This window comes from Alexandromys fortis, unplaced genomic scaffold (assembly GCF_014885135.2).
Source record: "Alexandromys fortis isolate MF-2015 unplaced genomic scaffold, M_Fortis_MF-2015_v1.1 scaffold_253, whole genome shotgun sequence".
In the NCBI taxonomy this organism is placed as follows: Eukaryota; Metazoa; Chordata; class Mammalia; order Rodentia; family Cricetidae; genus Alexandromys; species Alexandromys fortis.
Genome location: NW_026068124.1, coordinates 56,681 through 69,976, shown reverse-complemented (window position 1 = coordinate 69,976; position 13,296 = coordinate 56,681). Strand labels below are relative to the sequence as shown.

At 40.5% G+C, this 13,296-nt stretch overlaps 1 protein-coding gene across 1 annotated transcript; it reads right to left on the bottom strand.

Annotated features, from left to right (window-relative positions):
- Positions 1–6,664: 6,664 nt before the first annotated feature.
- Acrv1 (acrosomal vesicle protein 1) lies at positions 6,665–12,267 on the bottom strand. The gene is made up of 4 exons (XM_050125641.1): positions 12,219–12,267; positions 10,765–11,253; positions 8,885–9,004; positions 6,665–6,789 (listed from the first exon to the last, which is right to left on the bottom strand). Exons 1-4 carry the CDS (start codon positions 12,265–12,267, stop codon positions 6,665–6,667), a joined length of 783 nt encoding a protein of 260 aa, XP_049981598.1.
- Between the last annotated feature and the right edge of the window lie 1,029 nt (positions 12,268–13,296).

Sequence of the window (13,296 nt, the reverse complement as noted above, 5' to 3'; positions counted from 1 at the left end):
CATATTGGTATATGCTGGCATGCTTGCCTCTCCTATACATAGGTGTAAATCTGAGCCTAATTTATTCAGCCTGCTGTTTTCCACTTTGGTTAAAACAGGTCATCTTTTTAAGACTGTCATTTGTTCCTTGGTAGTTTTCTAGAAAAGCTGTCAGAATCATCCTCCTAAAGTGTAACTTAGATCCCAGTCCCACTCCCAATCGTTCAAGTTTTCATCATGCTTAAGATTCCAAGTTTGCTCTGAGCCATACAGTTCTTTGTGATTGTCTCCTTCCTCTGATGGGATGTAGTACTGACTCCAGAGCCTGTATCTATCAAATCATGACTCTTTGCTCCCTGCTAGCCCTTTGTACCCACCGTTTTGCTTTTTGTCTCCATTAATTTGAATTGTTCCGTATTTCACATAGAATTGTTTATTTTTATGCTTTATCTATGTTATGACATAAATCAGGTTTTATTCCTTTCTATGACTAATATTCCACTGTGCACGTGTGTTCATATGTGTGTGAGTGCGTGCACACATAGTAGCTCTTTCATATCATGTATATTTGGATTGTTGCCACCTTTTACCCACTGTAAACGACACTGGTGTGAACATGAATATATAAATATCTGCTCAGGTAGAATCACTGGGTCATGTGATAATTGTGTTTCCATTATTTTCAGGCGCTGTAATACTGTTTGCCATAGAGTAGCTTTGTAAAGTTGAACAATCTGTATAATATTTTTTGGGGGAGGTTTTCAGAGACAAGGTTTCTCTATATAACAGTTCTGGTTGCCCTGGAACTCACTCTGTAGACCAGGCTGGCCTTGAACTCAGAGAGTTCTGCCTGCCTGTGTGTCCCAAGTGCTGGGATTAAAGGCGTGTGCCAGTACCACCTGACAATCTATTTAAAATTAATAACAGCTATTCTTTTTTTTTTTTTTTAAAGAGATAAGTTCTCACCATGTAGCTCAGACTGGTCTTTGCCTTTGAACTCACTGTTAGTCTTAGGTTGGCACTTTTCCCCTCCTGCTTTAGTGGCCCAAGCCATATATTGTAGTATACCTAGCCTAACTTGATTGCAACAGAACAGCTATATTTATAGCTGCATTATCCTTCCCTTGTAATTTTATTAATATAGAAATTCTATCTTTAAATGTTGTATGCACACTACAATAGATCTGTTTTGTTTTATTATTTTTTTCTTGTTGTTCTTTTGAAGCAGGATTTCATGTAATCTAGGCTGACCTTTAATTTGCTCTATGTGAATGCATGACTTTGAATTCTTCATCTTCCTGTCTCCACCTCCCAAGAGCTGGGATTACGGATGTATGATACCATGCTTGCTTTTACTTGGAGGGACAACTGATCAACATCTTCTACATACTTGGCTTTTAAAAAATTGTTGTTGTTACATTTTTGTTGTTGTTGGTATCCAACCTAGGGCCACATTCAAGCCAGGTAAGCATTTTATCATGGAATTGTATCCTTAAACTAGGATTATTATAGTTATCTTTTCAGAGGTCTTTCTATCATGGTTCCTTACTGTTGTCTAGTATCCTTTCATTTCAAATTGAAGGGTCATTTTCAGCATTTCTTACATAGCAGGTATAGTTATAATTCGCTTCTTTAGTCCATCCTCTGTGAATGTTAATTTGCCTTCATTTCCAAGGGACAGTTTTGTTTTATCAGACATTGAATTTTCAGTTGATAGTCTTCAGTCATTTTTTTCTTTCAGTAATGTCTGTATTACCTCCCTGCCTTTTGACCTGCAAGGTTTCTGCTGGAAAATTAATAATATTTTTTTAAAAAATCATTTTTGAGGCAGGGCACTATGAGGCCCATGGTGACCTGGGCCTCACTTGATAGTTCACGCCCACACTAAACTTGCAATTCTTCTGCCTCAGCTTCCAGTGTATACCACTATATCCAGCTCTTCTTACTCCCCTCCCCCTGCCCTGAACTTCAAACTTCAGTCCTTTATTGTAAATTTTACACAAATAAAATGATTCTGGTTTCTTGCCACAGGTTCATCATTACATGGGCAAAGCAGTTCACAAGAAGTGTAAAGATTCTTTGAAATCAGAACATCATTTGTTATGATATTTTCCAGTTCCCAAGCCCCATGCCAGCCACTATATTCTTACTTCTTAGCTGGGTTAATCATAAAACAACTTCTGAGGCTCTCACCTCAGAGGCTAACCACCTGCAGTTTACAGAAGCAGAGTTCAGTGGGTTTTACCTTTCCCATTGTTGTTCCTCACAATTCAGATGTTGATTTATGAGGCCATAGGCTGGCAGCCCTAAAGCCCTAGGTTCGCAGAAACTTTATTCATCATCGCTACCTTCCTTTCTGTTTCAGTATAGTTCTTTTGCCAAATTTTAGAAGCAAGCAAAGAACAATTTCTGCATTTTTCCCAAATTTCCCCAGTTCTTTCATCAGCCAGGTTTTTTTTCTCATAACCTGCTTTACAGCTTCAGTGCCAGCCCGCTCTATCAGATCAGGAGGACTCTTACCATCATACAGCGCATCCGTATTTTCAGAAGTCACTGGTTCGGAAAGAGAAAAAGAACATGAAGACAAGTATACTAGTAGAATTGCTATAGCCAGAATCATCTGTAACATTGCCAAATGGGGCACACAGGCTTTTCCTCCCTGGTCCTCAAGTAACACACTCATTTAGCTGCCGCTGGGTTGCCTGGAGGGAATTGCTTCCTGCATCTCAGGAACCACTGGAGGGCGCTATGCTTTGCCGTCTCCAGCACAAGACTCCTTTTTTTCCCCCTTGTCTTTATTTTTTGATAGTCTTTTGACAGTATATGTGTCTTGGTTTGCTCTCCTGGGTTATCCTCCCTAGAGTTCTTTGAGTTCCCTGTGTTTGTAGCTCCATGACTGTCTTCTGATTTGGAAGAATTTCATTCAAATGCTCTCTGTCCTTCTTTAGTTGCCTGTGGGATTCCACAATAGTAATAATTGCTTGACAGTGTCTTTTAAGTCAGTTCAGTTGTTTACTTCAGCCTTTTCCCAATTCCTTAGATTCAATTTTAAGTGGCCTGTCTTCAGAGTTGCTGATGATGAGATATGAACGTGGGTCAGTGGTGGAACACCTGCCTAATGACAGAAGCCTTAGACTTAATCCCCAGAACTGAAGAAAGAAGTTGCTGATTCTTAATGTTGACCACTTCTAGCTCTGATACCGTTTCTTTATGTACTGTTTTCTGATTACTCTTGACTGACATTCGTTGTTCTTTGAACACTCTTGATTTAAAATCTGTTGTCACTCACCACTCACCCCCAGCCTTTTTTTTTTTTTTTTTTTTGAGGCAGGGTTCTCCGTGTATCCTTGCCTGTCTGGGAACTTGCTCTGTAGACCCGGTTGACCTCATACTCAGAGATCTGCCTTTCTCTGGCTCTCCAGTGCTGGGATTAGAGGTGTTTGCCACCACTGCCTGGATACAATCTGTTTCTTTAGAGATTGTCTTAGCAGCCAGTTTTCTGCTCTGTGAGCACTTGTATTCAAGTGCACATACTCATCCATACATACCCACACACATAATTACAAAATAATAAAAATAAATCTTTAAAATTTGTTGTTTGCTTGAAAAACAAACAGTTGAAGTTGCTTTGTCTGAAGCAGACCCCCATCATAGCAAGGCATGTTTTGAGTCTTCAGATCAAGCTGCTGTGGAGGGTTAGTGTCTTCTGGTCTCTCCTTACTCTCTTTCCTTTGTGTATATTTTCTCAATTCCTCTGTGTTTTGCTTACCTCTCACGTGTGTGTGTACATTTGTAGATATTATGGGGGATGAGGGATACACGGGGCTGGCACTTTTTCATGGGTGCTGGGCATTGAATTCAGGTCCTTATGTTTAAGGGGCAGACACTTCACCAGTCTCAGAAGATAGCTTCTCCTATAGCCTAGATTGGCCTAGAATTCCTGATTGACTTGTCTTCATTTCCCAAGTATTGGAGTTAGAAGTGTTTCTATCATGCCAAGCTGGAGTTACACATTCCTCTGGCCATAACCTCATGTCCAGGTATGTGCCTGTCTTTAGTCCCTTTCTAGCTTTGTTCGTTGTTTCCCATGGTTTTCTCCCCAACTTGTTTGTCCCTGAGTGAACTCTTAAATTAGGAGAAATAGACCTATCTGTTCCCACAATTGAAGAGCAGGTTTTGACAACCAGACTTTTGCTCCTAAGTATGGCTTGCTGCCTTGAGGGTGGTGCGAAAGCCCTTAATGCCAACATGTGTGTTATGTTCTCTTTCTCTTGAAGTATTTTTACTGTTGTGTGCCTTCTACTTATCTTGCTATGAATTGGTAACTTCATTCTTCATCCAATATGAGAAAATTCTAGCTGTTACTTAAATGTGGAAGTGTTGGTAACAATTTATTAACTTTTGAAGCTTTTCCCTCCTTTTTTTTCCAATTGGATACTTACTGATTTATCTTCTTCACACTGAGTGATGTCTTAATGTGGGCCCCAATACCCTGTTAAAACCATCTAGTTATATATTTTTTCCAGTTACTGTACTCAGCTGTTTGTTTTATTTTGTTTCAGTCTTAAGTTCCTGCCCCACAAATAAGACTCATGACCTTGTCTTGATTCACTGCCTTTTTTCTCCCTTGGCTACTTGTTATATAGTTCCTTGCCTTTTCTATGCCTAATAAGTTATGTAGTAGTTGCTGAATTGTAGAGATTCTGGACACTGTTTTCCTGTGAAGAGTGCTGGGTTTTGCTTTAGTGGGACATAAGAATGGAGGTCTTGTACGACACAGCAATCTTTTCTGTTCTGTTAGCTTTCAGATACTACTGTTATTGGGCTTCTAGGAATTCAGACGGTCAGTCAAGAATTTGGTCAGAGTAGATTCTCAGTTGGGTTTCTCTCCTGTGACTTTTTTTTCCCCCAGTTCTTCCAATTTACAGGTACTTGGCCAGCCCTAGCCAGTATTCACTTGAAGCATCTGGTCACTGACTGTTGGTTTATTGCCATCCTGTAATGCATGGATTGCAAGTTAACCGTGCAGAAGTCTAACAGATCTCACTCAGTGCTGTTTTTGTTTATAGTGACTTTTCTCTTTCAGGAGAAATTTTGAAGCTTTAAAAAAATTTTTTATTGAGTATCTGATATGTATAATTGTGATAGGTTTGGTCCCCATAGGTATAAGCCAGAACTCTCTTAGCTTCTAATAACATATTTGAATTTTTATTTTCCAAATGTCTATAGCTAGTAGATCTTTATATTCTCCTCTCAAAGAAACCCGTTGTGTCAACACTGTTATCAGGTGTTCATTTTCCTTCTTGTTTCTCTGTAAATCTTGTCAAATTGAGAATTCCACATTTTAGTTTCAGGCCATAATTTTTAATTCTGTTTGATCTAAAGATGGGATTATATGTTCAAAAATTCTTTCAGCCTATATTTGTTGTCAGTGGAAACTTATTCAGATGTTTTTTGAGAGGGGCCATTTGTATGAGTGTGTATGTGTGTTCGGGTATGTGTGTATTTACATGTTCTATAATGGACAATTTTATAATGTACAAGAGTTCTTATGCATGGTAGCTCATACTTATGATCCCAGCACATGAGAAGCTGAGCCAGGAGAATTGCTGCAAATTTGAGACCAGCCTTTAACTACACAGTGAAGTTTGGACTAGCCTGAACTAGAGTAAGATATTTTAAAAAAAATCATGATACCAAAAAGTTTTAATATTTAAAAAGTGGTAAATTATTTTATTGAAATTAAAGTCTGTTGCTTTTCAATGTGCATTAAGACCAGCAGCAGCTCGTGAGCCTTTAAACATGTGGAATTGATGGATAAAAGGAGATGAACGTGTGGAGAGAAGAGAGGACTTTTTTGAAAAACCGCCCTGGCTTTATGATGTTTAATGTGAAGACTCACCTTGAGGTCATTCATATTTGGTTTTGGAATCCAGCTGTGGGTGTCACTAAGTCTGTACCCTTAGTCAGTTTGTAATAATGTGGAGTCTAAATAAATAATAAACCATATGTGTCACATTTTCTTATTTGTAGAGTAAGGATGATGCTCTTTCCTAACTTTACCCTCTGGCTCTTTTCCTAAGAGTAAGGAGCAATCATACATGTGAAAACACCTTGAGGGGAAGGACTGTTCGTTATTCCACCTGCTCGCTATGACTGAGTAGATGATCCTCTGAAAATGGTTTAAGTATTATGGATTGCTTAAATGAAAAAGGGGTATTTTGTTCCCATTATGTTAATAGTGGACCATTAAAGGCTGAAAGGCTCATAAAAATACTGAGTTGTGTGTATTACAAATGGAAGGGTTTAGGGGACAGACCTACATACTGCTTATGATCCACATAAGATTAATTTGTACATCCCTGTTGTATCTAACCCAGGAGACCTCTTCAGCTTCCATAAACAATTGTTCAAAACATTGACTTAATTTGGTCATGGAAAGAAACAACTTTGCAATTAGACTGATGGAAAACAATCTGAAGTCTGTTCTTTAACAATAGGAATGTATTGCAAGAGGAAGTCTGGGGAAGGAGAGGAGGTAGAAAGGCAAAGGACATAGGCAATGAATGGGTCGAGCTTCTTGTCTGATCAGGCAGATGTGATTAGTTGAAGATGAGTATCAATTGAGCCGAGTATAGTGGAGTGAAGCTGCCTGCGTCAGAGCAAGAAGTGGAGGTGCAGGCTTCTAGGTCTTGTTGCAAAGAGGTTCATTCCGACAGCACATAATTTGCATTCTTGTTCCGTGAGAGAAGAGGTTCATAGATGGGCACATGTTCTCACACCCTTGAACCATGAACTGGAGTTTTCCACCTGAAAGAAGAATCAGCCTGGCATTAACAGAAAGCTGTTTTCTCCCAGCCTATCCTTTATCCACGGTCCTGTGTTCCCATACAGTGATGACTAGGACTTATGTGTGTAGTTTCCTGTTCCCTGCTTTTTGTCTGCTTTATCAGCTGCCCATTCCTCTTGTTTATATCTTCATTCTCTTCCTCTTATTGTAACGTTTTACCAAGCTCATTATTTTCTCTTGACCATACTACTCTGCTGCCATTATCCTTCTGCAAACCTCTAGCGAGCTGGCTAGCCTCAACTTCTCATTCCCCTCTGAACTCCAGGTACTCAGAATTTAAACTTTGCTCCCAAAGATGCAGTAGAAAAATCTCTAGCCATTTCCCATACCTTCCCCCCTGCCATTTCTGCATGATCTTGATACTCCTTTCTTGACCTTCCTCTGGCAAGGTTTTCCCTAATTTTCTGTCTTGTCCAGTTATCTCTACTGACCCAAGTCAGGTCCTCTTTCCACTTAAGTCATGATCATCTCTGTGCAGATAATACAGCTAAAATTGACCTGTCCCAAATGGAACTCTGCCATCCTTCCTGTACCTGTTGCTTTCCTGATTAACCTTACTTGGCCTTTGAGAGTCTTGGATAATTTTGCTTTGGCCAATCAACGTTTCTCAATTTATTTTCTTCTACCTCTTGACTTGCCAAACCCCAAAGAACTGTTGTGTTTCCTGTCTACACCCTGTATTCTTGATTTGACTTGGTGTTCGTTTTTAGCCTGTCTCTGCAGAATGACCCAGTTAGTAGTTCTCTTCATTTCTGGTATTTCATTGGTTCAAAGTGAACATTAAAATTTTTATTTAGTATTGTTAATATTTGTGTGTGTGTGGCCGTGTGCTTATGAAGCTCAGAAGACAACTTGTAAGAATTGGTCTCCTGCCATGTGGGTTGCTGTTATATAATTCAGGTCCTAGGTAGGCTTAGTGGGCAAGCACCTTTACTTACTGAGCCATCTTTTGGGTTCAGAGCATTAGGAGTTTAAAAGCTGCTCAGGTGATTCTAATGTGTAGCCAAAACTGGGTAGTGGATTTTACATTTTTTTTTTTTTAAAAAGACCCTCCTCTCCAGACTTACCTGTTTTCCTTTACCTTCTAGCACTCTGTGCTTTGCCCCCTTTGCCCCCTTTCATTTCTTTAGACATGGTTTTGCTATATAGCCCAGGCTGGTCTTTTGAACTTAATTCTCCTACCTTAGTCTCTCAAGTACTGAGAAAAGACACACATCATCTTGCCTCTTTTCTCTGTAATATGTTAAGACCACAGTCTTTTTTTTTTTTTTTTTTTTTGGTTTTTCGAGACAGGGTTTCTTTGTGGCTTTGGAGCCTGTCCTGGCACTAGCTCTGTAGACCAGGCTGGTCTCGAACTCACAGAGATCCGCCTGCCTCTGCCTCCTGAGTGCTGGTATTAAAGGCGTGCGCCACCATCGCCCGGTGACCACAGTCTTTCTGTACACTTGTTTTTGATGCATCCTTCTGAAAGGCTTGCTTGTGATCTTTGGTGTTGATGTTTATTCAGTGATGGTTAACTGTACAATTATAGAAATATAGGGAGACTATTTCTTTCAATGGATTGGACAAACCAGAGCCAGGTAGTCCAGTTCATGGAATGGAAGTAACCAAGATCCCTTGTTTTGGAGATGAATCCTAGGTATAAGGTTTGAGAGATGTGAGAATATACACTCAGCTTTGTTAGCCTGTGCACATTGGTCTGTAGACAGTTGTTGATTAGTTTACTTAGTGTCTACATTGTGTTGTGTCCTAGGAATATATAGTCATGAACAAACTAAACAGTTCTGACTGTAGTCAGTAAAGAAGTAGCTTAAGGAACAACTTAAAGGTTTCTTTATTCTGAAGAAAGCCTTTTCTCACTTTCCCTTTTTTCTTTTTCCTCCCTCAAGAATCTTACACTTATCAGTACCTAGAATTCTGCTCAGTCCTTGAAGGAATGAAGTCTTCTGAATTCCCAAGTTCATTGATCCCTATTGTGTCCCCCCCCGCCCCCCATGCCACCCCATTTTTATTTAAAAGATAATTGCTGTGCTCTCTGGCAGTTTTATCCCTCACCTTCAAAGATCTTCTTTAACATGCACTGCTGGGAATTTTGAGTGGTGCATATTCCTTCTCCACGAAGACATTTTCCATCATCATTCATATAGGAACATGTGTGGCAATTTATTGCTACGCCTGAAATTTGAAAAAAAGCCTATGAAATTTCGCGACAGACCACTTGGTTGAGTCGCACATATAGGGAGTGGGGGTTGCAAAAAGTACACATATTTCTTAGTTCTTTTGGGCAGTACTGGGGATTGAACCTCTATTGCCTTATAAAAGTGCTCTGCCACTGAGCTATAACCCCAGTCTCTCTCCCCCTATTAACTCCGCCCTCTCCTTTTGGTTGTTGGAGACAAAGTCTTGCTAAATTGCCCAGTGATGAGATTACAAGTGTGGACTACCAGGTTCTTTTTCTGAGTAAGAAGAAATACTTTTCTCTTACTTTGTAAACTTGTTACTGATGAATACTAAATTTATCTGAGTGACTTTTACTTTATAATCCCATTGGCTTCTTGAATTTATTGGCTTCTTGAATTATAATGCCTTTCTATCATGTTTTACTTCATAAAAGAAAACTAAGTAACTGAATGTTTGTCATACTCTCCTGCACCCCAAGACAAACACACTTGCAGCCAATTTAACTAGTAAGTAAGCCATACTAGAATGTTGCCAGCCCTGTATTTCTTCCCCTCCTTCCCTTCTTCCCTCCTTCCTTCCCCCTTCTTACCTCTTTTCTCCTTCCTCCCTCCCCCTTTCTCCCCTTCCTCCTTTCCTTCCTTTTGTATGTGTATTTGAGACAGAGTTTGAGTATTTAGCCCAGTCTGACCTCAACCTCAGCTTCAAAAGTACTGAAATGACAGACATGAACCATTGGGCACAGTTTGTATTTTCAGACTTATCTTGGTCAGTGATAACATTCTGAAATGCTGTGTCCTTATACTACCTCTAGTGCTAAGTCCCTAGCAAAAAGCATAAAGAAGCAGAGCAAAGAAAGAGCAGGAGCTTTAAGCAGACCTAAGGTTAACTTACTACTTTCTCGAAATGTGACTGACATTGGGATAATAGTTTCACCTTACTTTATGCATCTAAAATTTTAGAGTAATTAACATAATTGGGTGAAATGAAATATTTGTATCGATTTGAGCCATCAAACTTTTTTTTTTTTTGAGGCATCAAACTTTAGATTTTTCTTATGTTTCTACTGTGAATGGGGCATATATGGAGGTCGGAGGTCAATTGGGAATCCGTTTTCCATAATATGGGCCTTGGCTATTGATTGAACTCAGATTGCCATACTTGGTCATAGATGTCACCACTGAGCTATCTTGCCGATTCTTCATAAGTTCTTATGAACTATGGGGTTGGAGAGTCCAGTAGCATTTTATATTGGTGATATTTTTCTTAAAAGTTCTCTAGGGGTTGGAGAGATGGCTCAGCTGTTAGGAGCCCTGGCTGCTCTTCCAGAGGTCCTGAGTTCAATTCCCAACAACCACATGGTGACTTACAACCATCTGTAATAAGATCTGATGCTCTCTTCTGGCCTGCAGGCAGAACACTGTATACTTAATAAATAAATAAATAAATCAATCTTTTTTTTTTTTTTTAAAGGTTCTCCAAATTGTGTTACATTTAAGGCCTCATGGAACCTGGAGAATGCTCCCTGATACTGTGAAGAAGCAGAGTCTTTGACAGAGCCATTTGTGATATATTAATGATTCTTTTACACTGCTTCTCTAAAACTGAGTTCCTTACATGTTCCCCCTCACCACCTCTCTTTCTTCCGTACTGGAGATGGTGTTGATCAGTTAGTTGCCTAGGCTTTTGTTGAACTGTGTAGCCCGGGTTGGCCTCAACCTCTAGTCTAAGACGAATACTGTTCCATTGTGACTTACCTGAAGATGTGCTTGGAAATGGTGTGCTCATACCCTGTTCGTTCTTTTCACCTGAAGTGGCCTCGGCAGCCGACTGTTCACCCACCTCTTCAGTCTTTTCTCCTGAAACTTGTTCAGCTGAAGACACTTCTGAAGCCTGTTCGCTTGACTGTTCTGAACCTTCGCTTGAAGTGTGCTCGCCTGAAGTGTGCTCGCCCGAAGTGTGCTCTCCTGTAATATGCTCTCTTGACACATGCTCACCTGAAACATGCTCTGAAGACTGTTCTCCCGAACTGTGCTCACTTGAAACATGTTCGCCTGTAGAATGCTCACTTGATTCATGTTCACTTGAACTATGATCGAGCAGAGTTTTCTCACCTGAAGGGGTTTCGTATAGAGATTCGGCATCTGATGGGTGTGTGAGTGAGAAATACTCACTTGAAAGTTGCTGGATAGAAGCTTGGTGGTCTGCAGACTCAAAAAGCTCATCAGGCTGACCTGGTGGTGCTCCTAGGAGGGAGAAGAAAGGAGAGCGGTGAAGACGAAAGAGCGGGATCAAGACTGATTTCCTGTGGAGCCGGACGAAAGGGATGTTTTCTGGAGAGTCTAGATGAGACACTTAAAGATAGTTTAGATGTTGGGGCAAACCATCTAATTACTCCAGGATATCAGGAAAGACAGAAGTGTTTAAACAAAAGTTTGGAGACCACTTCTGAGACTTTAAAAGACACAAGAAGTACATGTGGGATTCTCTCACCTAAGCATGACAAACACAAAGGGAAGTGAATGTCGCTACCGAACAGAACCTGAATCAGAAATCATCCCTCCCTCGTGGCCTCAGTAGTCAGCCACCAACCCTTCCTCCGGTTCCTCTACGCTGAAAGACAAGGAGACCAGAAACAGGGAGGGAGAGAGAAGGCAAATAGTCCATCTACTCCACAACCGGGTCTGGGTATCAGATCCTGGCTGGCTTCATACTGCAGAAATTTTCTTGCTTCCTCTTCTCGAGTGCTGGAGTTAGAGGTGCCACAACCGCCTGGCATGGGTAGCTTTCAGTACCGAGTAATTCCATCCTAAATCGAGTTTAGGTCCCTTTCTGGTGCTTGTGATAGGACGCAAGAGTTTCACTCAACAGTAGAAAACTTTAAACTTTGGGTAGGGTAAACTTTAAACTAGAAAGTTTAAAGCACAAAGTTAATCTACCAAGATTACCGGATGGGATTTGAGTTATACTGGTAAAGTGCCGTCTCACCAGTCGTAAATGCTGAAGGAAGCAGAAGCACGTTAGGCCAGTGGGCCTAGTTACATCTGTAACTAGGAGAGATCAGTAATATAGGAGTCCTCAGAACTGCTCTTGTTTAGTTAAGTCTTGATTCCAAGTCAGGTTGATTTGGGTAACTAAGACTAGTCTTTCTTGGGGGGGAAAAGCCCCCTCCGCTATCCACCCAGGATTTGTGTTTAAAAAGAACTCTTACCTTTAGCAAATCCAAGCAGATAAAGACTCAGGAGGATTAATTTCTTCATTTTGATTGAGGAAAAGAGAGCTCTCTAGTGTGACACACTCGAGAGCTGAGAAGAAACTGAACAGACACTCCCAATGTTGAATCAGAACCTCTGGGAGTTCTAGAATTGAAGAAACAACCTACGTGTCCTCACAATGGATGTGACTTAAGTTAATGTTGAGGGAGGCTGGAAAGTAACCATGGCAATGCTACTAGTGCAGGAAGGGCAATGAGTATTTTCTCTGTGTAGACTGGTGTTAGGGGCAGCTTCAAACACACACACACACACACACACACACACACAGTTTAAAAGTTAGTACCTTTTTTTTTTTTGAGGGTTGTCAATTGTGTACTGTAGTGACCTGGTTAATTTCCCTTTGTCTAAGTAAATATTTCATGGCTCTGGGCTATACTCTGGAAGACTGATCTCCACTGAGATTAGCTGGGTACAATGCCATAGGCTGAGTGTTTCCATGTCAGAGGTCTTCTTGGGTATCCTTTCTCCCATGACCCCAACTTTGACTAGGTCATAGTAACACGTTTTTGCTCTTCCTACTTCAGTTTCAGTGATTTCCAGCTTCTAAAGTCTACATGCCCCAACTTTCCTTTGTAAATTTTCTGATATCATGCACTTTCCTTTGTAAATTTTCTGATATCATGCACTTCTGAGAATAGTCTTTGCATATGTACCTGTAAAGGCGTGATCTATAGGAATCACATAGACAACTCAAATGGTAAAAACTTAGAAGAGTATAATGATCAAGGGATGCTTAAGTTGACCTGTGACTTTATCTAGGGGCTAGCCAGGCTGAATAGATGTGGAGAGACATCGGTTTGCTATAAAACTACAACTCAGGGTGGCAGAGATCCTCTAGCCACCATCCCATGCCCTTCCCTGTCCCACTTTTTGGAGCCACTCTGTTCCATGTACCACTGAATGGTGGGCCTAAAATTAGGTCCATTTCTGTTATAATTGTTTCTTTCCCACATTGGACTTTAAGCTCTCTGAAAGTAGGGACCTTCACCATTGTAGTCTTAGTACCGGGCAGCA